The sequence below is a fragment of the Protopterus annectens genome, chromosome 4.part0 (genome assembly GCF_019279795.1).
Source record: "Protopterus annectens isolate FY-2018-M chromosome 4.part0, PAN1.0, whole genome shotgun sequence".
Taxonomy (NCBI): Eukaryota; Metazoa; Chordata; order Ceratodontiformes; family Protopteridae; genus Protopterus; species Protopterus annectens.
The window spans coordinates 231,668,735-231,695,968 of NC_056733.1; the positions used below are offsets into that span (position 1 = coordinate 231,668,735).

Sequence of the window (27,234 nt, forward strand, 5' to 3'; positions counted from 1 at the left end):
TTCATATGACCTGGATGGGACATTTTTGGGACACACATCTGAGTTTACAGGCCAACACATACCCACGGTCATTACAAAGGATAGTACTTTAGTTTTATGTCTACATATAAGCTTTTATTGTTGTAGCGGTGTAGTTGCTTATTCTGTTTCATTTACTTGCTTATTCTGTTTCTTGTAACATTTAGGTATTTTATATATGGACATACGTGTTGTATGGGACTATTACATAACATATGGGACACAATTATGTCCTACTATCGCAGGACATTTCACATTTATTATGGTTTTGGTATGGACACACCTGCCTAGAGGGTGACTGTCCCTCACAATGTAGGACAGGTGGTAACCCAAACCACTGGACTAGGCTTGGCAATTGGCGGCGCGCTAACACGATGTGTTTCGCTTCCACTTGGTGTAACTAGCGACACTACAATGGAATACGGGCATGGGGTTTTAAAGATCATTTGTTCGAGGGACGGGGACTCAATATTCAGCTACGTGCCTTTGTGTTTACTTCTTATTGTGGTGTTCCCAATGATGTCTTGTATGCTTTGCATACATTTCAGTATCCATGGACACTGACAGAAGTGATTACTATTAGAGGCAGGCTGTACTAGTCAGCATTTTAGGTTGCGCATATGCAGCCATGTACACGTCTCCGTGCAGCGCTTGGACAAGCCCCCTGCACTCGTACACGTTTCCTATGCACATGGCCGTTACGGCAGTGAGCCTTCATTAATATGCATGTGGTGCTGCTGCGCCATCTCTACGCCGCACGGTCGGCGCAAGGCTAATCTTTATGTCCTAAACCAGGACAATTAATTTCAGACTATTTTTTAAAGTTAGCTGGACTAAGATTAACCTCTTCCAGTAGTCCTCTGTTACAATACATTCATTTCAACAGTTACAACACAGTCTGACATACAGGTGTATTTCTTTTCTGTTCAGCGGGAATTGGTACATAACACATGCTGCTTTACAAATACATTTTTCAACAAAAGAATGTGTACAAATCAGCTTGATATACAAAACTCCAGCTAGCTATGCTGGCATATGTTACACATCCACTGCCTTACTTCTCCTTTCACTGCTGGTAATACCTCACATCATCACAACTTAATCTCATCATACCACTATAAATATGGGCATTGCTGAACCAATTCATGTACAGGTACACAATTTACAACCAAAGCCTTTATATTATAATCATTTATTTTATGTTCTAATGAGACTTGAAAAACTGAATTTACTTAATACAAAATGTCATCTGAAAATAATGTTACATTTTCTTGATAACATTACAAGTTAAAGTTTTTTTATTTTGAGTCCCTTATTTGCTATTTAGAGCCATTGGCAAATAAAGTAAGAGGAAAATGACACACCTGCTGTTTCTCTGTTGTAACAACTTGGTATTCTCCCATATTAATTCTCATCTCTAACCCTTTACAATACTGGAAACCTCCCACCCTATTCTATTATGGAACATAAATGCTACCACTGTCCTACTCAAAATCTTAGATAACTATTGAATGCCTTCTCTAAATTAAGGCCCACCAACAACAGCAGCATTTTCTTACACTCTGCTTCCCTCTGGTCCATCAATGTTCTATTAATGTTATCAAATGTTTGCCTCCCCTCCGTAAAACCACACTGATCCATATATATCAAGTTTGGCAACACCTTTACCATACTCTTAGCCAGTACTGACAAATAAATACTTTATAATCATGGTTTAAAATTGAAATGGGTCTACATGAAAGAAAGGATCCTTTCCCTCTTTGGATAATAAAACAACCACAGTTTTCTTCCAAGATACTTGGACACCCTCACCCATTAAAATATTGTTAAATCTTCTACACCTTTATCATGTTCTTTCCTTCCAACTTCCACAGAAATACTACCCGTTCCTGGAAACTTTCCCCAAGTAATTATTAAGCACCATTTGTATCTATTCTTATCTTCGCTATTACCTGTTGAGCCTCATCGGTTTCTAACCTTGCGGTAATTAAGTCTTCCGTAAATATTTTCATTTGTGCCTTTTCCTGGTTTCCACATGGCTCTGCTTTATATAAACTTTTAGAAAATCTTCAAAATATATTTACAAATTTCTACAGTCCCAATACTGTAACTCTCAAATCATTTTCAATACCTATTCCTTAAATTCCTTTCACTCCAACAGATAAGTGGGGAGGCACCAGTGCCTCACTTGTATTTCATTTCCCTGCAATTTTTATCTTTCAATAAAATATATATGTTCCTGTGAAATATACTTCAACCCAGTCTAGTCAAGTTACTTTACTTTGGGGAATAACATGTACATTCTGTCTGGGTTCCTACTTCTGAATTCACATCTTCCAGACCAAACATTCGTATGCCTTCCCTCAGAAATATCCACTCTCCTTTTTGCTACATTTTCCATTCCACAAAAATAATATTCTCTGCTGAAAACTTAAAGCTTCATAACAGCGAATTCAAGTGGAAAATAAAAACATTTCAGTGTAAACTTTACCAGCCAAAAAAATGCTTACTTCCATATCTACCATTGTCTTAACTCTTATTGCAATATGGGCAAGTGCCAGCGTAGCCAGATGGAGTTTTGTAAAGAACGGTATATCCTTTGAATATCAAACTGATTTATACAAGATACGTGTGTCACAAATGTATTAGAACTTCATGTCATTTGTATATCAGACTGATTTTGTAGAAATGCTTGTGTTGAAATGTATCATGTAATGAAGAGAAATGTGCACGTATTACTGAGGCTGATATTTGAATACAGGGTACCGGCACAGCAGAGATTGCCTTTAAGAAAAATAAGGGAAATGTAAATGAGCTGTTAAACCTTTAAAACGGCACTCCACGGTGCTGAATAGGACCAGAGTTGATTGGTCTGGGAAACGGCCTTGGTTCTTCAGCTCACTGAAAAGAAAGGAGATCCCAGGCACTGTCTTAAACATTTGGATGTGTACTGTGGGCATCTGTGCCAAATTCCTGTCTCAACTTCAAAGGGGAATACTGTGAAAACCTAGAGTCAGGTGACCAGATGAGGTCATTCTGCCCACCCTCTTGGAAACTGTATTTTAGACATTAAAAATAGAAATCTGAGTACTGAATATTCCATTAGGAAGCCTGACTAGAAAGACTGCTCACCCAAAGCATCTTGCCTTGTGGTAGTAAGTAACTTAACTGGGGAACAGTAAAATTCTCTTTGATTCGGTCAGGAAAATAGTGAAGCTTAGTTTAGAGAGTGTTTTTCTTTATTTGCAAGAGTCTGTCCATCAGTGTTAATTTCAATATTTTCTGCGATTTGAACTCTGTCGTTCACTGTAATATTTTCATGTTCTTTTATTTATTAAATACATTTAAAACTTCTATCGTGACTTGTCCCTATAGAAAATATCTAATCTTTGAAAGTACTTATATTTATTTGGTAACACTGTGTGATTCACTCCAGTAGGCCATCTTGGTCAACTATCATTTGTATTCATATTAATATTATGCAGTATAATTGGACCCCTTTGTTAAGGGCCTTAGAGTAAGTGATTGTGAATTCTCTGGTGGTAGTGATAACTACCTTACAGACTGAGCAAAGCTGGTATTGGGTAGTCTGTGCCAGCCTTTCGGGATGAGAGAGAGAAAAATAAATCTTAAAGTGCGTTTGTCAGCTACATGGGGGAGGGACATGAAGCACTGGGTTTACAGAGAGGGTGCTGGAGGACTTGGCAGTGGACCTAACCCTACAGCTGTACCAGTGGGGAGTCTTATTGGGGACCTGAGGGAGACAAATACAAAGACATCCAGACCCCAGGCTAAGTTTGTTCCCTGTGTGCTCTTAAGGGAAAGTCTACTTGAAGCAGAGAGGTCTGCATCTGGAAATACTGCGTGTGTCCATTTGTACTCCAAGTGCATGTCCCTCTCCAGTGTCTGTGGTGAGGATTCAGGCTCCTTGATTATTGGCCTAGCTTGGGGATGACAAATTGATGGCCATCGCATTTTGGTTGGCAGGTGTGGGACCATCACATGAGGTGGATATTTAACTCCTGCAGCCTGTAAGCAGTTGTCACTAAAGAAGGTGTTGCCACTCTCAGCAGCCACACAGTAGACATTCAGAGTTTTATATCACAAAAGTTTTATTTACTTTCTGTTAGCTAAGTTAGTCAGGGAAAAGCAGGCAAGATGTCAGCACAGAAGTATGGCAAGCTGACAAGAAACCAGATGGCTGAGATTTACCATGTCAAAGGAATGGAACATGCCAATCTGACTAAAGGTGAAATGATTGCTGCCTTAATTACAACTGCATCACAGCCCAGCAACCAGGAAGACAACTAGACTGGCATTGGGGATTTACAACTCTCAAAACAGGACAGTTCAACTTATCCTCAGAGGACTTAAAAATCCATCTGGCATTTGAGACTTGAACTGGAGTCCAAACGTTTGGAATTATAATCAGCAGAGAGACTGTAGTGTTTGTAGGTCGAAGTAGAATCAGCAGAGAGACTGCGACATTTGGAAGCTGAAGAAAATGAGAGGCAGAGGTAACATGAAAAGGAAACAGTGACTCTTTGCCAGGGTCATGGAGGTAATGGGGAAGGGAGCAACTGTACCCCAGAAGCAATAAAGATCAGTAAGCGTGTTCCTCAATACCAAGATGGTGATAATTTTGATAGTTTAATTCATATATTTGAAAGATTATGCAAACGGTATATCATCGACCGAAGGCTCTGAGTACAGTTTTTCACCCCCTTACTCCATGGAAAAGCTGTAACTGTTGCTTCCAAATTGTCTGATACTGATTGCTTAGGTTATGAAGAAGTTAAGCACTGTTTATTACAATGTTTTAAGTTAACTTTTTTTTGTAAGCTTCAGGTGTTTTGTACGCATAGACGCAATGCAGATGAAAGTGTGTGTGATTACACTGCGGAGTTGGGTGAATGGGTGGGTGTCAGATCACCACTTTTCAAGGGCAGCCAGACCTTTTGGTGATGAAAGCCCTTAGCACTTTGCCTGAGGACATGAGAATCTGGTTGGCAGACAGGAAATGCATCTCTGCAGATCAGTTGTGGAAAAAAAGGAGACCTATACCTAGCAAGCATAGCATCACTACACAGGAAAGGGATACCCAGTGCTGCACATAAATATAAGGGAACCCATGGTGGTCAGCCTAAACTATCCCAACATTGTCCACCAGTAACAGAGAAAGCCACTAGTTCAGGTACACGGCCAGGATCAGGGTTAAATGTTTTAAATGTAACCAGTGGGGCCAAGAAGCATACAGATGCCCACGGAGGCAAGATGGGGGGAGCCAGCAAGTGTGAATAACAGAATGTCAGTGGTAAGTTGTCCAGAGTCAACAGGGGTACCAAACTACCAGCAGAGTCTATATCCAATCTTAGTGGATGGAAAACAGGCCACTGGTAAGAGAGATGAAGCCTCTGACATAACCACTGTGAAGCCTGCAGTGGTTAAAAAGGAGCAGTACTTACTTGGGCAGTCCACTCCAGTCCCGAGCTTTAGCAGGAATCTCATTCCAAATGCCTTTGGCCAGGGTTCACCTTGACTGGGAGGGTGGAAAAGGAAGCAAGTAGGTAGGTATATTTGAGGATATTCCTGCAGATGTCTTACTAGGGTACGATTTTTATAATGCAGTACCTTGTGTGTGCATACAGTGACACGCACTCAGGCTTGAAGACTGGCATGTGAGTCTGGTAGCCTGGGGGAGACCCAGAAGGCACACATGAAGCCAGGACTGATGATATGGCTACTTCAGGGGGGGAACTACCCTATAGCAGAGATCCTGAAGGTGAGCCACAGCTGCTGGTGGGTACTTATGTTCCCTTGTAGAGAGAGAGTGGCTGCAAGGGCACAGGTGAGTAATGGTACCCAGGCTGATAGTGAGGCGCTGCTGTCAAAGGATACCAGACTCCCTGTGGAAGGGGAGCTGGGAAGAATTACAAAGAGCTGAGACAGGCTCAGGTCTCAGACTATACATTACCAGGCTTGAGGGAGGTAGGTAGGGAGGCATCTGACTCTCAAGAAAAAGTGGATTCTGTATACTGGAACAAGGGTTACTGTACAGAAAGTAGACCCCCTGATGGAGGACTAGAAGGTGAGGTAATACAGCAGTTGGTAGTGCCCCAAGCCTACCATCTGGCTCTTCTAACCACAGACCATGACACTTCCTTTGCAGGTCATACGGGCATAAAGCATACCAAGAGACATATCATGCAGAACCTTTACTGGCCTGGGATTTCCAGGGATGTAGCAAGGTGCTACTGAACCTGTGAGCACTGCCAAAAAGTAGGCAAGGTAGGAGACAAGGTCAAACCTCCCTTAATGCCTTTGCATGTGATAGAGAAGCCGTTTCAGAGGGTAGCTATGGATATTGTGGGGCCTCTGAAGATACCAAGTTCCACGGGAAGAAGTACATCCTAGTGATAGTAGAATACGATACTCACTACCCTGAGGCAGTGGGCTCTGTCTTCCACAGAGGCAGAGAAGGTGGCAAATGCTTTGCTAAAGATTTTCAGTAAGGTAGGATTCCCAAAAGAAATACTGACTGACAGAGGTGCCAATTTGATGTCAGACCTGCTTACCTTTGCCTGTTTGTGGGAGCACTGTAGGGTGAAGCACCTAAAGACAACCCCCTCTAACAGCCCATAGACTGTCTTGTGGAGAGGTTAATCTATGTGCTAAAAACCATGCTACAGGCATTTGCAGACCAATTTAACAGAAAGTTAGACAAATATTTGCCCCCATCTATTTGCTTACAGAGAGGAGCCCCAGTAATCCATGTTTTTTACCCTTTGAGTTGCTGTATGGGCACAGGGTGAGGGGGGCCTTTAGACATGATTCATGATGAGTGGGAGGGTGAGTGTGAATTCCATAAGGAGTCTGCTGTGGCATATGTCCTCAGGACAAGGTTTAGGGAGCTCATGGGCTTGGCCCATGAGAACCTGGCAGGAGCCCACAGCAGCAATAGGTCTGGTATGACAGGAATGCTCGAGCCAGAGAGTATGCTGTGGAGCAGCAGGTGATGGATGAATTCCTGTCTGACACAAACTGCAGGCAGCCTGGAAGGGACCCTTCAAGGTGGTAAGGAAGGTCAGTGATGTTAACTACATGGTAGAACTGCTAAACAGGAGGCAGGGGCACAAATTGTACCATGTTAGCATGATAGGCCCTTGTGCTGAGTATTTGCAGTGGATGGCAGGAGGAGTCTGAGGGGGATCTGGTAACCGATATCAGTGATGCTTGGACTGACACATCAGAGAAAAGGGGTAGCAATGTCCCTGTGGCTATCCCCTACCCAGGTTAGAGAAATCTGAGTAGTTTTACAGGAGTTTTGGGGACATGTTCACTGGAAAACCAGGGTGGACCCACCTGGTGCAACACCATGTGGATACAAGGCCCCAAAGACCTATAAAGCAGGTCCCTTACAATGTGCCTGAGTGAGAAGACTCAGAGGAGATACAGTAGATGTTGGAACTGGGTGTAGTCCAGCAGTCCCTGGGCATCCCCAGTGGTGCTGTTACCAAAGAAGGATGGCAGCACAAGGTTCTATGTCAACTACAGAAAGCGAAATAGTCACACAGAGTCAGATGATTACCCCATGCCTAGGGCAGATGAAGCCTTAGAGCAGCTGGGTGGGGCTAAGTATCTGACCACTACTTAGCCTCACCTCAGGATACGTACCCAAGGAGTGGCGCACGGCGACTGTGGTCCCACTTCATAAGGGCGGTGCCTCCACAGACCCTGGAAATTACCGCCCCATTAGCTTGACAAGCCTTATCTGCAAAGCCATGGAGAGGATCATAATGGAACTCATAAATAAAGACATAGGGAACTTGCAGACTTTGGATCCAACCCAGTTTGGCTTTGTCAAAGGCAGATCCTGCCTCTTAAACTTGGTTGACTTTTTCGAGACAGTCACCAAGGCCATTGATGAGGGAAAGGCAGTCCATACAGCCTACCTCGAACCTGGCAAAGGCCTTCGACACAATACCCCACTCAGGTATCATCGAAAAACTCATCAGCTTGAATGTAAACCCATACATCACAAGATGGGTTGCAAACTGGCTAAGTGACAGAACCCACAGGGTCAGAGTTGCTGGAGCCATGTCAGACTCAAAGCCTGTCACAAGTGGTGTCCCACAGGGCTCAGTCCTGGGTCCACTCTTGTTCGGCATCTACTTTTCTGAAGTACTAGCAAACACAGGAGGGTTATGGCTGACAAAGTTTGCAGATGACTGCAAACTGGGCGCCATAGTCTAAAACGCATCTGACACAGATATCCTCCAGAAGGGCCTCACAGAAACGGATAACTGGTGCCAGAGCCATGGCCTGAAGTTAAACGCCAAAAAATGCATAGTCATACCCTTCGGGAAAAACAAGGTTACCCCTAGCTACCATATAGGTGGCAATCCACTGAGCACAGAAAAAGTCATCAGGGATCTGGGGACCCAGGTTGACAGTAGCCTTTCGTTTGACACTCATGTTGCTAAAGTAGTTAGGAAAACCTTCTATATCGCCCACCTGATCATGAAGGGATTCACATCTAGATCAAGGGAGGTCATCGTCCCCCTGTACTCATCACTCATTAGACCTATGATTGAGTACAATGCCCGTTCGAATGCATCTGACCAGACACCTGCTGCAGCTTGAAAGGCCCCAAAAGTTCCTCACCAAAAGGATAAAAGGTCTCAAAATATGTCTTATGCTGCCCGACTGAAAGAACTCCAGCTCTATTCAGTCTCATACCGCTTGCTCAGAGGTGACCTGTGCCTGACATACAAGGCCATGTCAAACCCAGATTTGATGAATATGCTTCACGTCAAAAATCTAGATCCCTCAGAACCACAAGGGCGGAGACTTAAACCTTGACACGGTTATAAATAGAACGTGCTGGAGGGACAGATTCATCACCCAGAGACTCCCTATGCTGTGGAACAAAATCCCGGTACATGTGAGGCAGAGCACCTCTCTGGCCTTGTTCAAGAGGAATCTTGACCAATGGATGGGAGATTGCAGATATACCCCAGGGATTACTTCAGTGTCACTGCTTGACAGAGGCACAGCAAAATGATAGGCATAGTTTTTATTCAAACTAAAGGGGTGGCGAAAGCCACATAACTATGGGCTAGGCTTATAAATGCCCTTGGGCAGATAGCCTAGTATGAACCTATGAACCTATGATTTTACAAAGGGCTTCTGGCAGGTGCCTTGACTCCCACCGCTACAGAGAGGTCAGTCTTTGTGCCTTCTTTCGGCTTGTATGAGCTCATGAAGATGCCTTTTGGGATGAAAAATGCCCGAATTACTTTCCAGAGGCTGGTAAATCATATCCTAGCAGGAGTACGAGATTATGCCCCTGCTTACCTGGATGATATTGCTATCTACAGCCATTCTTGGCAAGAGCACCTTCAGCATGTCAGGGAGGTGCTGGGCAGACTGCAGACGGCAGGGCTGACCATTAACTCAGTATGTGTCAGGTGGGTATTGCAGAGGTCTCCTATCTGGGACAAAGTGGGGAGTGGTAAGATCAGGCAAGAAACCTGCCAAAGTGTAAGTCATTCAAGCGTGGCTTGCTCCTGTTACCAAAAAGCAGGTGAGAGCATTCTCAGGGACAGTGGAGTACTATAGAAAGTTTGTCCCCAATTTTAGTACCATAGCTGCTCCCCTCATAGACCTGAGAAGGAGAGAGAGTGGTCAGATAAGGTAATGTGGACCCCAGCATGTCAGCAGGCATTCCAGAAGCTTAAAACAGCTTTGGAAGGACCCTCTGTGTTAGCCAGTCCAGATTACATCAAAGAATTTGTTGTGCAGCTGGATGCTTCAAACCATGGTGTGGGGGCTGTACTTAACCAGGTTTCCTCAGAGGGAGAAGAGCACCCAGTGGTACATCTCAGACGTGAACTCTAAACCAGGGAGGAATGCTATGCAGGTGTAGAAAAGGAATTTCTAGCCATAGCATAAGCACTGCAGAAACTTCAGGATTATCTGTACGGAAGGAAATTCACTGTAGTTACAAACCACAATACCTTAACATGGCTACATAGAACCAGCCAGCAAAATGCAAAGTTATTGAGGTAGAGCTTAGGGTTGCAGGCATATGACATGACACTACAATACCACAGTGGGGACAACAATGTCAACGCAGATGAGCTTTCAAGACAGGGAATGGGGTAACATATTCCCATATTGGCTTATTTCTCTCAAGCCATGTTTCTCATGGGTCACTTGAAAAACTAGCTCGAGTCTTGGAGGGGGGGGTGTGTGATGATATGGGCATGTGCCAGCATAGCCAACTGGAGTTTTGTAAAGAATGACATGTCCTTTGAATATCAAATTGATTTATACAAGATGTCTGTGTCAAAATGTATTAGAACTGTATGTCATTTCTACATCAAACTGATTTTGTACAGATGCTTGGTCTGAAATTGTATATGTCGACTCCACTTTGGGCCCAGTGATCAAAGAGCTTGAATCCTCACCACTGTTCCTGGAGAGAGATGTGCACTTGGAATACAAATGGATACACACAGTATTTCCACATGCAGACTTCTCTAGATCAAGTACACTTTCCATTAAGAGCACACAGGGAACACTCGGCCTGGGGTCTGGATGTCTCTATCTCCCTCCAGGTCCCGAGTAAGACTCCGCACTGTTACAACTGCAGGGTTAAGTCTTCAGTCAAGTGCCAAAGCCAAGTCCTCCTTCACCCTCCCTGTAAACCCAGTGCTTCCGTGTCCTTCCCCCAAGTAGCTGACACACACTAAGATTTAAATTTACACACACACACACACACACACACACACACACACACACACACACACATGCGAAAGGCTGGCACAGATTACCCACTCTACCAGCTTTGCCCAGGCTATAAAGTAGTTATCACTTCCACCAGACACTTCACAATCGGATTACTCTAAGGCCCTTAACACAGGGTATCCAATTATACTGTGCAGTATTAATACTAATGTAAATTATAGTAGTTGACCAAGATGGCTAGGCCTTCTGGAGTTGCCCACACAGGGTCACCAAACAAATATAAGTACTCTCAAAAGTTCGATACTTTCTACAAAGACCAGTCACAGTAAAAGTATTAAACATGTTTAATAAATAATAAAAAAACATGAAAATATTAAAATAAGCCACAAAGTTCAAATCACAGAAAACACTGAAATTACCACTGATGGACAGACTCATGCAATTAAAGAAAAACGCTCTCTGAACTAAGCTTCACTATATTCCTGACTGAATCTTAGAGAATTTTACTGTTCCCTAGTTAAGTTACTTACTACCAAAAGGCAAAATACTGAGGGTGAGCAGTCTTTCTAGTCAAGCTTCTAAACAGAAATCCCAGTACTCTTAAATTTCTCTTTTTAATATCTAAAATATTATTTCCATGAAGGCTGGTAGAATGGTCTAATCTGGTCACCTGACTCTAGGTTCTCACAGTATTTCCCTTTAAATACTAGACAGGAATTTAGCACATATGGCTACAGTACATATCCAAATGTTTATGGCAGTGCCTGGGGCCTCCTCTCTCTTCAATGAGCGAATGAACACAGGCTCTTTCCCAGACCTATCATCTTTAGTCTTATTCAGCACTGTGGAGTGCTGTTTTAATGGTTTAATAGCTCATTTACATTTCCCTTATTTTTCCTTAAAGGTAACTTCTGCTGTACCAGTACCCTCCTATTAAAACATATAAATTTAATTCAGCTACAATAATACATGTGCATTTCTCTTCATTTCTGCAGGGTGCACTGTTGATATATTTCAACACAAGCAAAGCTCACAAATAAATTTTTAGCATAAGCATCTGTACAAAATCAATCTGACATATAAATAACATATAATACATTTGTGATGCAAGCATCTTGTATAAATCAGTTTGATATTCAAAGGACATATTCGTCACAAAACTCCAGCTGGCTATGCTGGCACTTGCCCATATCATCATGCCTATCACTACTGGAGTCCATCTAGTAATCAGTGTGTTACCCATCTGCCTTCAAGCCCTGATAATTCAATTAAATGTGCATCCTGAAATCCTTTGTGAAATTCACACACTCATTTCTAGCCATGAGTCTCCTGTAACATTGCTATTTATTTTAAACAATCAAATTTTATTTAGGTATACACAATTCAATACTATCTGCTTTTTGTTTATATACATAAAGCCATTTACATTCCAAGAAAACATGGACAGAGTAGCTATTATGACAAAAAGCTATTACTCCCATCTAATACATGACAGTTCTTTTGAATGTGCAAACTTTGTTTGCACAGATATCAATGTTAAGAAGCAACTACATAACAGATGAGTCTGCTAATCTCCAATTGACGCCATATCATATTTTTCAAAACTTTGTTTCACTGAAAACACTAAAACAAAAAACTAGATAACTGCAGAACATCCATTCCAGATGTAAAAAAAACAGTTCCTACGCTTTTAGTAAACAATGTTTAGCCTTAAGAAAAATACTCTGACTACTTAAAGTGTATGCACTGTTGGTACTTTAATGCATTTAACACAAGAACCAAGCCTACTGGAGAGGCACCTGCTTATATAAATCTGGTAATCTCCAATTGATGCCACATTACATTTTTCAAAACTTTGTTTCATCGAAAACACTAAAACAATAAACTAGATATTTTCAGAACCCCACTTGATTTTACCTTGGGACAGGTACATAAAACCAAGTACATTTTCAACAACTATTTTACCCCTCCAGAAAGGAGCACTTGTTCCAAAATCATCAGATGCTCCAAAACACATTACCTATTCTAAAATCTGCATGACCTTAAAAGCACATATTGTAGCCTATGTTTCCCTTATACTAACTGTTAAATGTGTATTGATCTACATTCCTTCCAGATGTAAACAGCTCCTATGCTTTTAGTAAACAATGTTTGGCCTTAAGAAAAAAATACTCTTGACTACTTTAAAAAAATAAAATAAAATAATCTGTGCACTGTTGTTAAATGCATTAAAATACCAAGCCTACTGGAGAGGCACCTGCTTATATAAATTACTTCCCACAATTTCAAACTTAAATTTTCACTAACTGTTTGCAAATATACCCTTAAATATTATGCACCTTGTACAATGGACTCTGTAGACAGTGTCCAGATCTTTCAAGGTAAATTGCTTACACCTACAGAAATCTTGTGTCTGAGACGGTAATGGAAAAAATAGCTACTGAGTCTGCATATGCATTAAATTTTGCCCAGAATACACCGCTCAGCCCTCTCAGGATTGTTGCTATCTGTAGATTTACTGTCTCCCAATGAAAGCCTTTGCTAATGAAAAAACAGCTAATGACTTTGCAAAAATAAGTATGTACTATTTTCCTTGCCTTTAATCATTTTATATAGTTTTCAAGCCCATTTGCTTAAAAAATTGTCTACAGCTTAAACCAAAGACTTACTCTAGCTAGTCACCACTGTAAATCAGATTAAATTAACTTAATTTTTTATACATATAATGCAGTGATGGGAGTAATGCATTACTGTAACATATTACATTCTTAGTAACTAGTAATATTAGGCGTGACTATTACAGCATTACTGTATTGCAAAGTAATGTATTACATTCTTAGTAACTAGTAAAGCAAATGGTTATTACTTTTGCTTGAATCAAGTGACGAGTTAGGTATTTACTGAATATCTGCTAACACTCTTGGTTGTATTTTGCACAAAAACATAACACTAACATGGGCTGCACCTAGAAAATTCTTTCCCCAGAGCAGATCTGATTATCTTATAATCTTAGAAAGTTGTAACCATAATAGTATTTGTGTTAGTGTCCATTTTCTACAGAATATGAAATCAGAATCTCAGATATAATACATTTTGTGACTTCAGTCCTCAGTGATTTGACAGAAGCCAAACAAATAGTATGAAGAACAGACCAAAAATATGATGCAAAAATATGGACAGTTGAGAGGTATGACTGAAAATATGGATCTGTTTTATAGATCCATGCGATCTCTTCAGGTCTACCAGGATGTGGAACATATTAAGTGCTCTTAGTTCCCCATTTTTTTCTGCACCCATAATAATATTTTGAAAAATTCATGCAAGGTTTTTTTATTTTTTTTTTTTTAAACAAGAGTTTGTCAGCAACAGTGATCCACCTTATAGTAATGGCCCATTCACCTGATGAACCACATGGCCACTTGTACCCAAGCAGACTTAAGTCACCAACCACTGCGATTGTTTACTGCTCCCTCCTCCTCCTCCTCACACACCATGGTAACCATTTGGGGAAAGACAAAATCCACAGTTAGTTACATTCACCTGTAGAGCTTCCCCACTTTCTCCAAGTCCATTCCTTCTGTAGCATCCTACTTTACCACTTGCACATCACTAAATTCCCTAAATATCTCAGGCAAAACTCGACATACCTACAGCGGAGATGCTTTAACACAGTACCAGACAGACAATTGTTTAGGTAGGTAGTTAATACCTGGCAGTGGTCGGTTAATGATGGCAAGGCTTCGTAGTTTATTTTAAAGAATAAAAATGTAGGAGAAGGAGATCACCCAAATCTGTACAACAGGTCTGCATTTTTAATATCATACTTACCCTAAATTCTAAGTGACACTTTCCAACAAACAATTTTGTGTGTAAAATTGTATTTTAATATAAATCACCTATGAGCCACAGAGTTTATACCGTAGACACACTGTGGAATTACACATAGAAGTATACATCAATGGCCTATTTATACAGCATACCAGGTGATCATTTAAACACCAATGCTACACTCCTTCCCGACTAGCATGTTTAAACCCGCCTCCCCCCAACGACAACTCCTAACGAAAGGAACTTAATGGCTTTACTCAAAGCAGAGTTAAAGTTCCTTACATAATATAATGAAACAATACTCTAGAAACCACTGGACTTCCCTCTGGTATTTCAGCCCATCCTAGTCTTCCCCTTTTTGTTCCTCGGAGGTGACTACCATAATTGCTTATGACTTAATCCTATTTTTTAAAATATGAACACTTGGCAGCAATGGTTTTGATCTTAATTTCCCACAGATACACTGCATTAATGGCCAATTCACCTTATAGGACCACATTGTCACATATCATTACAAACCAATTCGCAGGCCAGGAAAAGGTCACATTTGCACACCACAGTAGTGATTTGAGACAGGATTTTATAATCCCCCCCCCCCTTTTTTTTTTTTAAGTCAATCTCAATTTTAGAGTTCCCTGCCATCTCAGAGTACATTCCCACTTACATGCTACTGTTTCGTCACATCTTTTTTTTTTTTTTGCGCTTGTTTTACACACAAAGCACAACCCCACATGCCCACAGCACAGACGCATACTTGCAGCACCACACCATTTAACATTATCCAAAGAATCTAAAACTTCCTTTGTTTCATAACTGATAATAGTATGGTTTCAAGGGCAACGTGTTGACTCACTTGGTGTTACCACTGTAGTTTATGTACATTTTTATGGATAGCCCCAGTGACAGTTTCTGCACTACATGAGCCGTTTTTGTGTGTATGGAATTTCTTTCTTTGGCTGCACGGACACACGTTAATTGGTTTTATCAGTGTTACTGTTAAATGATTATGCACTTTACATCTACTCTATGGTGACATGCAAGTGTTTATTTTTACGCTTTCATTCAGAAATGGAAAGTCGAAATTCATTTGAACAATCCATGTACACGGAATTCTTTGACCTACTTACAAACGACAGAAAAAACATTGATGTGAAATGTAAGCTATGTCCACCGACAAAGACAACATACAGAACTTCTGAAAACAGTACGTAAAATTTAGAAAAAGCAACTTGAGACATCAGATCCTAATGCAATTAGAAATAGTCTGAAAAGGAAGGCAGTTGATTCAGGTGCTGACAAGTTGAACAAGAAGCCACTGATATAGCCTTCTATTGCAGCAGACATTGGTTCTGGTCATGTCACACTGTCCAAGGTGGATAGTTTGATCACGGACTTTGTGGTGAAGGACATGTCGTGTTTCAGCATCGGTAAACAGCCATCCTTCATCAATCTTGTAACTGGCCTGTAACCGGGAAAGGTGGTCATGAGCAAGAAAGCTCTTGTTGAACGGGTGGAGAAACAGTTCAATGATATGAAAGAGAATCTGATGGAAACTTTAGCAAGTATTTCTACTGTCTGCACTATAGCTGACATTTGGACCCATCAGAATCACAGCTTTTTATTTCGACACCACCCACTAGATCAATTCTGACATACTTCAATGCAAGTCAGCTGCTTTGTCATGCTGCACAATACAGGGGAGACATACATATGAACTCATAGCATCAATTCTTGAGACCATTCACATCAAGTGCAAGACAGAGCAACGGGTATGTGCGACAAAATTATTGACAATGGCAGCAATTTTGTAAAGGGTTTCACTGTTTTCACAGAATGCAAGAAATCGCAGACTACAAGCACTCTGTCCCAAGATAAGGAGGATGGTGAGGTGATTTACAACAGCTCAACAGCTGTACTGAAACAGTCAGGGCAAAGGGAGAACACCTATTCACTCTCTCTCCATCTGAAATGTGCAGTACATGCACTAAATATAGTTGTTGTGCAAGACGCTAAATCGACTTGTGATGATGCACAGTATAAAAATATCACGCAAAGCACCATGGCCAAGTGATATGCTACTTAGAACAGGGTTAGTCGCAGCACCCAAGCCGCTAAGGTGGTGCGCAATAAGTGTAACCTGGTGTTGATTGTTCCCAATACGACATGATGGAATTCCACTTTCTATGCAATGGAGAGAATTCACCATATTGCAATTCAGGGTGAAGGCTTGCTGAAAGATATATGAACAGATTGGAGTGGCCATCTTCAGGCCTGCAGAAATTACCTTTGTTGCAGAGTTTGTGCAAGCAATGCAGATCTTGGCAATGGCCCTGGACATCCTGCAATTGGAGCTGAAAAGTTTCCCCACCATTATGTGCCTGAAAATCAAACTGCCCAAAGGCAGGCAGTCTGTGAAGCACACTGTGCCGTTAGTTGATGCTCTCATTAAAGTCACTGAGGCTCGACTAGATCACCATCTGGAGCATGAAGAGCTCATTCTGACTAGCATAGTGCATGTGCAGTTCCATTTGCAATGGATGGAGAAAGAAAAACTCAGAGACGCAAGTCTCTGCTCCTTGATGCCATGCAGAAATTGGATGAACCTGCACGTGGGTCATCTGAAGCTTCTGCACTAACTGCCTAAAAGCTTTTTCAGCTTCAGTCAGCACTACCCAGTGTCAGCATATCTTCTCATATGGACATATATCTGGCTGACCCTTTCAAAGAAATATCTTCTCTCAACAGTTACCCTATAATCAAGAAGATATTTCTGAACACTAATACAGCTCTGCGATCTAGTACACCCATTGAACGCCTACTCAGTCTTGGTGGACAAGTGCCGACTACAAGAAGAAATAGACTCAGCAACCAACACTCCTTCAAGCCAAAAGAAATGTGCAGTCATTGTGAGTGGTTATACAAGGTGATATTTTGGTTGACTTACTTGCAATAGTAGTCTTGTTGGACCTATATGACATTATGTAACATTTGTGTGTCCTCGGCATCAGTTTTAGCAGATTAGTCTAATGTACATTTTTGAAAAATTGATGGGTTGTTATGGGTCTTGTGTTGCTGGCTTTGTGTAGTTTGGTTTAAGTATTAAATTGCGACTAACTATAAAGACTAGTCTGTGGGACTTTGTAAACTGTAAAATGCTATTCGGCATTATTTTAACAGTGTACACAACTTTAATAATATACTCGTATTCATGTACATTAAGCATGTATTCTTCACACACGTTGGTATAATGGTCAAGGTGTTTACCTTATAGACACAAGGTACATGGTTGATTCTTACATGGAATAACTGACTAGGCTTAAAATGGCCCACAAGGGCAGTTAGCCTAGTACTAATCTATGAACCTATAATGTGCGAGTAAATCTTAATATGAGAACTGATGAACTATACTTATGTAAAAGTAACAGTAACGTGTCACCATTAGTTAGTAACGAGTAATAGTAATATGTTACTGTTACAGAAAAGTAATAAATAGCAATATATTAATTTCAGTGAAAATTAAGTAGCCATAGTAACTTATTACTTTTATTAGCAACAAGCACAACACTGACATAATGTTATCAACACACTTTTATATCTCCCATCTCAGCAGCCCAGGATCACAATATATTACTTTTAATTTGCTTCTATCCCAACCACTGCAAATAAAGCCTAGCTACCTTATCACAAAAAAAAAAAAATAGGTATTGTCTTGCTTCAATATCAGCATACACAAGCCACTGATAAAACTCCCCCCCACTTAACATTTAAAAATCCTTCCAATTACTCGCTACACAAACTATTTTACAATAATACATGCTAATTACATAGTGCATTTTGTTTTATAAAAAACGTTACTTTGAATTACTTTTTACCTCAGTGTTGTTCTAAAAGTTAATGACAAAGTGGGGCATATACTTTATAGTTCACCCACCAGTTTAACTTAGTAAAGAAATTCCAATCTTTCTCAGCCGCTTCTTACAAAACACATTTCACGTGTCTACTCCTATATTGCTGGTCTTCCTGATCCTCAACATTTCCCAACATCAGACTATGGGCCAATGCAGAGCTATGTGAATCAACTAGTGCACTCCAGTGCCCCCCCCCCTCACTCACTCAAGCATTTCTCTTTGGAACCAAGGAAAAGGTCATTATGGGCTCTCTTTATGGGGCTTTGCTGTTGCCACAAGAATGAGAAGCATAGTGTGTCCTTCTGCCTGCTGGCTGACCTTTTGTTGACTAAACATTTTAATTCCTCTTTAGCTCGTACTGATTTTGACCCTCCAAGAACAACTACTCTAAAGAAAGCTGGATACAACAGCTTAAAACTCCAGTTCAGGTAACAGTATTACACATAAGAAAACAGCCATCAAGAACTAGGTTTTGGGGGCTACTGAGAAACCTGGATAATAAGGCGTAAAGGTTAGCTTTTCAGTTGCAAAATTAAAGTCACATGGGGAAAGGCTTAGTTTCTACATTTCAAATAAAACACACACCTCTGTAACTGCTTAACTTCAGAGCTGGAGGACAAACATGGGCTCAGAGGGAAAAGAGCAGCAATGGCTAAATGGTGTGCACCTAAAGTAGGCATGGGTACAGGTCCCATGAGAAGAGCTCTTCTAGATACTGAAAAATCTCAGGCTCTTTCAGTTTCTGTGTGGGATTAATTCCACCATAACAGACATCTGGAAAATCTCTTCCACTCAAGCAAAGCTTCCTAGGGTTAGACTTCCTAGCTTCATGTAAGATATGCAGCAGCGTCTCCTGAGAAAAAGTCCTTGAACAGAATCAAGCTGAGAGACTTAAAGCTACCCAGCCTAAGCCTATTCATACTGGGGTGCACCACAGCCCTTCTTTACTTCATTAGGAAAGTATATGTCTGTAGAAGCAACACAGATCCCTGTTCTGCCAGCTAAAACAGCTGGGACAATAACACTCTTAGCTAATGGCCGTCACAGAAGGACTTTGGAGCCATCCACTCTCATCTTCTGCAACACTTGAGATCAGACTGATGGGGAAGCATACATAAGTCTTGCTTTACATGGAAACCCAGAATAAATGTTTTCCAGTTACCTGTTCCCGAATACAAAGAAGGCTATCAGTGGACTGCCCTACTTTTGGGCCAGTTTCAGAAAGACTGTGGAATTCAGCATCTATTTGTAGATATTGAGTCTAGTTCTTATTAATCTTATAGGTTCATAGGTAGGTACTAGGCTATTGACCCTGGGGCCTATATAAGCCTAGCCAAAAAGGTTCCCTGGCTTTCGCCACCCAAGAAAATTACTTTCCTGTGCCCCTGTCAAGCAGTGCCGCAGAAGTGATCCCTAGGGTGAATTTTCGATTTCCCATCCAGTTGCCAAGGTTTTTTTTTAAAGAGGGCCAATGAGGAGCTTTGCTTGACATGAATGGGTAGTTTGTTCCAGAGTAGGGGAAGTCTCTGGGACAGGAATCTATCCCTCCGGCATGTTCTATTTGTGCCACTGTGTTTTGAAATGGTGGCTTAGGTGATGTTGGGAGATACAGCTGTTGGGAATCTATTTCCCACACCATCACTGCCAGTCTGCACAGCTGAATAATGAGTGCTCCCTGACGTGAGTGTGTGTGTCTTTTTCCTGGCAGCAATACTAACCAAAAAGGTCTTAAGATCAGGATGAAACCATCATTGTTAACACTTGTAAAACATGTACTTTATTCTACATGTTCTTTGAAATGTTAGTGCCAAATGTGCGCCCCCCCCCATCCAAAGTTCGTCATATTCATTTTATGGATCAGTGTCCTCTCTGGGAGCAACACAAACTTGACCTGTTTATGTTTGATCTACTGTATGCACCAAAGGAACTCCTGAAGCAGAGGATCACTGTTCTGTTGACATAGGTTCTTGAAGTATTGAGTTTGTTTGCCCCCCCCCCCATGTACAATATGGCTAGGGAGGATTATTACAATAAAGTTATGTGGCCCAATACCCTGAGGAGGGCATGGACAGTCATGTGCGTCTTCTGTGCCAGATCTGCAAAGTATGCCTTCAAATGGGGGAAGGGTAGAGCTACCCTTGCCTGCATCTAAAGGAGTCCCCAAGAATATCTCTTACCACTGTGGGATCTACTTGGATTTTGACAAAATTCTGGGAGAAGTTCAGATTGGTCAGGCAACACAAAGTGCAATACAGACCGCTCTGTAATCCCTCCACTGAATATGCCAGGAGATGAGACAGTTATCCAGATAATAGGTTCATAGGTTCATACTAGGCTATCTGCCAGAGGGCATTTATAAGCCTAGCCCATAGTTTTGTGGCTTACGCCACCCCTTTAGTTTGGAGAAACTATGCCCATTATTTTGCTGTGCCTCTGTCGAGCAGTGACACTGAGGTAACCCCTGGGGTGTATCTGCGATCTCCCATCCATTGGTCAAGATTCCTCTTGAACAAGGCCAGCGAGGTGCTCTGCCTCACATAAACCGGGATTTTGTTCCACAGCATAGGGAGTCTTTGGGTGATGAATCTATCCCTCCAGCACGTCCTATTAATAACCATGTCGAGGTTTAAGTCTCCCGCCCTTGTGGCTCTGAGGGATCTAGATTTTTTGAGATGAAGCATGTTCATCAAATCTGGGTTTGACATGGCCTTGTATGTCAGGCATAGGTCACCTCTGAGCAAGCGGTAAGCAACTGAATATAACTGGAGTTCTTTCAGTCGGGCAGCATAAGACAGATTTTTGAGACCCTTTATCCTTTTGGTGAGGAACTTTTGTGGCCTCTCCAGCTGCTGCAAGTGTCAGGTCAGATACATTCCGAACGGGCATTGTACTCGATCATTGGTCTGATGAGTGATGAGTATAGGGAGACTATGACTTCTCTTGATCTAGATGTGAATCCCTTCATGATAAGGTGGGCAATGTAGAAGGTCTTCCTAACTAATTTAGCAATATGAGTGTCGAATGAAAGGCTACTGTCAACCTGGGTTCCCAGGTCCCTAATAACTTCTTCTGTGTTCAGGGGATTGCCACCTATATGGTAGCTAGGGGTAACCTTATTTTTCCCGAAGGGTATGACTATGCATTTCTTGGCATTTAACTTTAGGCCATGGCTCTGGCACCAGTTATCCGTTTCTGTGAGACCGTTCTGAAGGATATCTGTGTTGGATGTGTTTTCAACTACGGCGCCAAGTTTGCAGTCATCTGCAAACTTTGTCACCCATAACCCTCCTGTGTTTGCTTGTACTTCAGAAAAGTAGATGCCAAACAAGAGTGGGCCCAGGACTGAGCCCTGTGGGACACCACTTGTGACAGGCTTTGAGTCTGACATGGCGCCAGCAACTCTGACCCTGTGGGTTCTGTCACTCAGCCAGTTTGCAACCCATCTTGTAATGTATGGGTTTACATTTAAGTTGATGAGTTTTTCAATGATACCCGAGTGAGGTATTGTATCAAAAGCCTTCGCCAGGTCTAGGTAGGCTGTATGGACTGCCCTCGCCAATGGCCTTGGTGACTGTTTCGAAAAAGTCAACCAAGTTTAAAAGGCATGATCTGCCTTTGACAAAGCCAAACTGGGTTGGATCCAAAGTCTGCAAGTTCCCTATGTCTTTATTTATGAGATCCATTATGATCCTCTCCATGGCTTTGCAGATAAGGCTTGTCAAGCTAATGGGACAGTAATTTCCAGGGTCGGTGGAGGCACCGCCTTTGTGGAGTGGGACCACAGTCGCTGTGCGCCACTCCCTGGGTACGTATCCGGAGGTGAGACTAAGATTAAACAGCTGCCCTAACTGTGGGTTTAATTCCTCGTTGAGTTCATGGAGCACACAGCCGGGGACACCATCAGGTCCCATGGATGCTGTGTTCTTTGCCTTGGAGAGAGCAGTTCTCACCTGGGCGTTAGAGATGTTTTGGGGGCTACAATCATTTGGTATAGATATCTCTCCTTTAGGGGAGAAGTTTGCACTGAACCTGTCAGCCAGTATGTTGGCAATGTCTGTAGATCAGTAATCTTCACATCATTTTGAACTAATTCTGAGCATATCTGGGAGTTTCCTCCTAGGTTTCTGACATAGCTAAAGAATGCCTTATGGTTGTCTTTAGAGTCCTTAGCTATTTTTTCTCAAAATTAGCTTTGGATGATTTTATGAGAGCTCTTAGCTTTTTACTTATAGTGATCAGTGGTGTCTTACCTTTTAAGGATTTTGCTCTATCTTGTAGTAGCTTTCTCCTTTTGTTGTAGAGTTTGTTTATGGCTGGGGTCCACCAGACTGGACGCTTGCCTTTGGTACAAAGAGTCTTTGTTTTGCTTGGGATTGCCTGATCCATGCAGCCTGCAGGTGCTGGTAGAAGGCATTTGTAAGTGATTCAGCGGTTTGAGTAATGTTAACCGCCGCTCAGGGGCCTTAAAGGAGACCACACTAGTCTTTAGAAGTGTGAAGTCGGCTTTCGAGAAGTTCTTTACTGTGGTCTTTTTCATTTCGGTGGGGCGGGATGAGGACCTCCAGCGAGATTAGTTTTGATCAGATCTCACCAGTGAGGGGTATACTTCGGCGTTGAACATTGTGCTCCCATGTTCGTGATGATGAGATCAAGTATGTTTTCTCCTCTTGTGGGGATGGTGACTAGTTGTTCCATGGCATTTGAGTTTATGAATTCCAGGAACTTTTGGGCTAGAGTGTTTGGGCTTGAGTAGTGTTCCCAGTCTATATTAGGGTAGTTGAAGTCACCTAGTATGATGGTGTTTGGAGATACATTTATCCCCTCCAGTGTTTTCAGGAAGGCCATATGAGGTTCCTGAGTTTGCGAGGGTGGCCTGTAACATGCTAGAAATTGCAGAGCAATCTTGCCTATGGTTAATTGCACCTGGATGGTTTCCGATGCATCGTGCGATGCCACCAATCTTGAGGTGTGGGTGTCCTTGATGAATATGGATACCCCCCCTCCTTTCTTGGTATTGTCCGGGTTTTGGGGCCGGAACGCATGATATGAGGTAAAACCTGATAGTGCTGGGGTGCTCTCAGGAGCCTTGAACCAGGTTTCTGTCACAGCACAGACATCGATGTTCTCCATACTGAGAAGGGCCTCGAGTGCGTGCATCTTGAGGTTGAGACTTCTGGCATTGAGCAGCATTACCCTTAGTTTTTTTTCTTTGTTTTGTTCTAGGGTGGTAGGTTTGGAATTTGAGCCTTGCCTAAAAAAGGCACTATGGGGGTGGCAAGAGCCTTTGCCAAAATCTGGAATCCCAGGGGTGACAAGTGCAAGCCGTCCCTTGCGAAGCAGCGTGGCTTGTCCAGCATGTCATCCCAGGCAGACAGACATTGGATCCCCTTTGAATGACACCAGAGTTTAAGCCAATTGTTAAAGCTGATCATCTTATCTCTGTATTGTGGCATCATTCTTGGTGAAGGTAGGATACTGCTCAAGGTCAGGGTCATACTTGCTTGGGCTACATAATCAGAGAGCTCCTCTATGTCTCTTTTCATGTAGTCCAAGGAGGTACGTTTCAGGTCGTTAACACCAGCGTGGACAATGATTGAGTCGTACTTGTACCTGCTGTTGAGAGACCTGAGTGCATGCGTTATGTGGCGGATTCTAGCACCCGACAGGCAGCTTACTGTGACCTTCTCCTTACTCAGTCTGGTGAGCGGGACATCAGTGTGTCTGACTATGGAGTCACCAATGACTAGTGTGTCTGGCATTGTGTTTGGCCTTAAGGGCTGTGACTGCTTGACACTCTGACTGTGTGGTCTATGTGTTGCAGGTGTTGTGTTCTGAGGTGGTAGTTGTTTGGGTGTCTGCTTTGGTGGCCTCTGCTGTTTTGGTAGATTTTTGATCAGAGCCTCCGAGTATGTCTTTGTGTGTTTATGTGTATGATTTGAGGTTGTGATGGTATTATGTGAGACTGGGTCTATAGTGTGTGTGGTTACCTTCTCCTCCTGTCTGGTCATGCCAGTCCTATGTTGAGAGAGAGCTCAGCCTCCAGTTTGGCCGTATAGTTACATCTCTCGCATGTATTTGTGTTTTGTGGGAGGAGGAGAGGGTTGTCTGTGTACATGAGGCAATTGTAACATTGCCTCAATATTCCCAGGTTCACCAGCTGAGCAGAAGAGGACATTAGCAACTGATCCCTCGACATGCTAGAAGGAATAGACAGAAAAACTTAAGAAAAGAGTATAATATGTACCATTGTGCCCTCAAGTCTGCCAGCATGGTGGCCAGATATTCTGTGAATACTTATTGCCTATGGAATTTCCAAATGGAAAGAAAGTAAACTGGTAAAGATTATGTCCTTCCCTGAATCTGAGTTAGTCTGCAATAGATAGATGTGGGAAGAAATATCTTTCAGGTCCAATGTGACCAAATAGCCAACTGTATTTAGGAGAGGCAACAGTAATCAAGTCATACATATTTAAGCCTCAACAAACCCAAAAAAGGCATCCAAAGATAATCTCATTGATAGCAAGGAGAAGAGAATGCAGTCCTCTTCCTTGCTCCATGAAAGGCTCTCTCTCTCTCACTCCCTCTCCCTCTCGACTGTCCCCATAAGAGAAGCTGACCTAATGAAGGTACTGCCAGCTGGTAGTTTACAACTGCATTCTCTCATACCTACCTACTGGTAGTCAGACTGAATAAGCTCTTTTCAAAATGGAACAGGCTGCACACCTCCCTCTTCAAAAATAAGAAAAAGGGGAAGTGTGAGTGCGTGCGTGTGTGTGTGTGTGTGTGTGTGTGTGTGTGTGTGTGTGTGTGTGTGTAGAACAACTTCTCCAAGCTTTTTTGTCATAGGCTCTTTTTTTCTCCGACATGTTTTGTTCATTTTTTGCAAAATAGCCATTGTCTGACAAAGGCAAAGGAAACAACTTTTTAACTTACTCCACAACTTTGCCTTTTCTTTTGTTAAAGTTTCTTGCAAGGGAGTGACAAAAAAAAACTTTGTCCAAAGTGTAGTCAGTCAGTGCCTCTGTCTGTTGACAAGCTCTGCAACCTTACTAGCGTGCATCTTCTAATCAGATTAGCTGCTGATGTTCTGCAACACGCATCATCCTATTTCAAGGCTTACTTCCCCACTTAAGGGCAGCGTAGTGCATCTGCAATCTCAAACAATGCCCTCAAGCTGCATGAGGATCCTACCATGGTTTTTAATGACATCCATTTGCCAACTAATAGCCCTGAATACTGATGTGGAAAAGGTATAGATGTTGTTCTCTAAATGGTGCAAAACTCTTAATACTTCTGGAAACGGAAAAGAGCTTAGACTGCCAAGCAGCTTTGAGTGTTTGCACTGCAAGGTCAGCCAAAGAGGTCTTATAAGTATCTGCAGGTTTCTTGAACTCTAGGAAATCTGCCTGGCTCTTAAGGTGAAGGGAGCTGAAAGTCTACCCCCAAATCAAACACGGTCTACAGTGATGTTGGTTCTGCTCTCACACTGTACAGAAAAAGCCTGGTCACAGAAATGAGGATATTTTTCAAATCTACATTAAACATAACCTTCTGTTAGAAGCTCTACTGCAGTTCAGTACAACCCCTGGCCAGTAAAGGGAGGTGACAGATCCACCCTGTCCAAGACATTTACCTATACTAAGTCACCAATGTTTCAAAATGTTAGGGCTGACAAACACAGCTCTAATACCAACTGCTGGCATTTTCAAATTTAAATACTTTCTCATTAAAAGGCCAAAAGTAGGGAACAGAACACTCAGCAAGGTTCTAGAAGAGAACTAGAACCAAAGAAATTTGATACTAGGTCAGGTAAACAAATAACCACGGAAAAGCCTGGAATGCCTAAAAGCACTGGGGATTAGAGGGAAAACTTACTAAAAAAGGGCAGTCACACAGATAAGCCAAACAAAGTACATAGAAAAAAAAATGGTCCCCTGTTCAAACTGCAAGACCAATAACTCGTAGACCCAAACTGCAAAAAAATAAATTATGAAGAACAATCTCAAATTTTAGAGTAATTAAAGTTTTTTGCACCCCCCCAGCCCCCCCACTACCACCATTGCATTTGTACTTACTCGGAGACTGCTGAAAATTTGGAGCAAGGTTTACATACTGACCATCAGCCCAGGACATGGTATAGATCATAGTTTCTCATTTTTTGTTTCACAGCTCCAAGGATTACAAAAAGCACTTTTCGTAATTTTGGCAGAAAAACTAAACCTGCACGCACAGCCATAAAATAACTAGGTGGCCACCATTAACAAAGAAAAATTATACATGATGCACTTACTGTTCACCAGTTGGCTTGGCATATTTCCTCATGTAATATTCTCCAAGCTCCTCTTCTCTTTGGTTCCTGTAAGGACAAAATAATGTTATGATTACAAAAGGTATGCAACACGCTATACATAAAAATGGTGCTTCTAGTCTACAAAGAACAGCTGCCAGTAAGCAAGAAAACATTACGCGTTAGCTCAGACAGGACCACAGATAAAAACTGGTCTGTTAAATGATCCAAGCAAAGAATAATCACTACTCGGGGTGCATCTACCACTTGAATGTTTTCTATTATATGCAACTCCTTCCCAAACCACATTTTACCCAAACAAATTTAATTTTTAAAACAGGCCATGTATGAGTAACTGAGGTACCCAGCTACAGTGTTTCAACACTAAGATATAATTTCATAACTTCTTTTTCCAGTGTTTTAGGACAAAAGCCTTATTAT

The 27,234-nt window shown here is 41.9% G+C and overlaps 1 protein-coding gene across 1 annotated transcript in view; it reads right to left on the bottom strand.

Annotated features, from left to right (window-relative positions):
• SUPT5H (SPT5 homolog, DSIF elongation factor subunit) overlaps window positions 1-27,234 on the bottom strand; it is a 1,344,557-nt gene that overhangs the window by 1,248,650 nt on the left and 68,673 nt on the right. Inside the window, exon 2 of the mRNA XM_044069729.1 lies at window positions 26,797-26,862. Within this exon, the coding sequence (XP_043925664.1) occupies window positions 26,797-26,862 (66 nt within the window). The remainder of the gene's footprint in view (window positions 1-26,796; window positions 26,863-27,234) is intronic.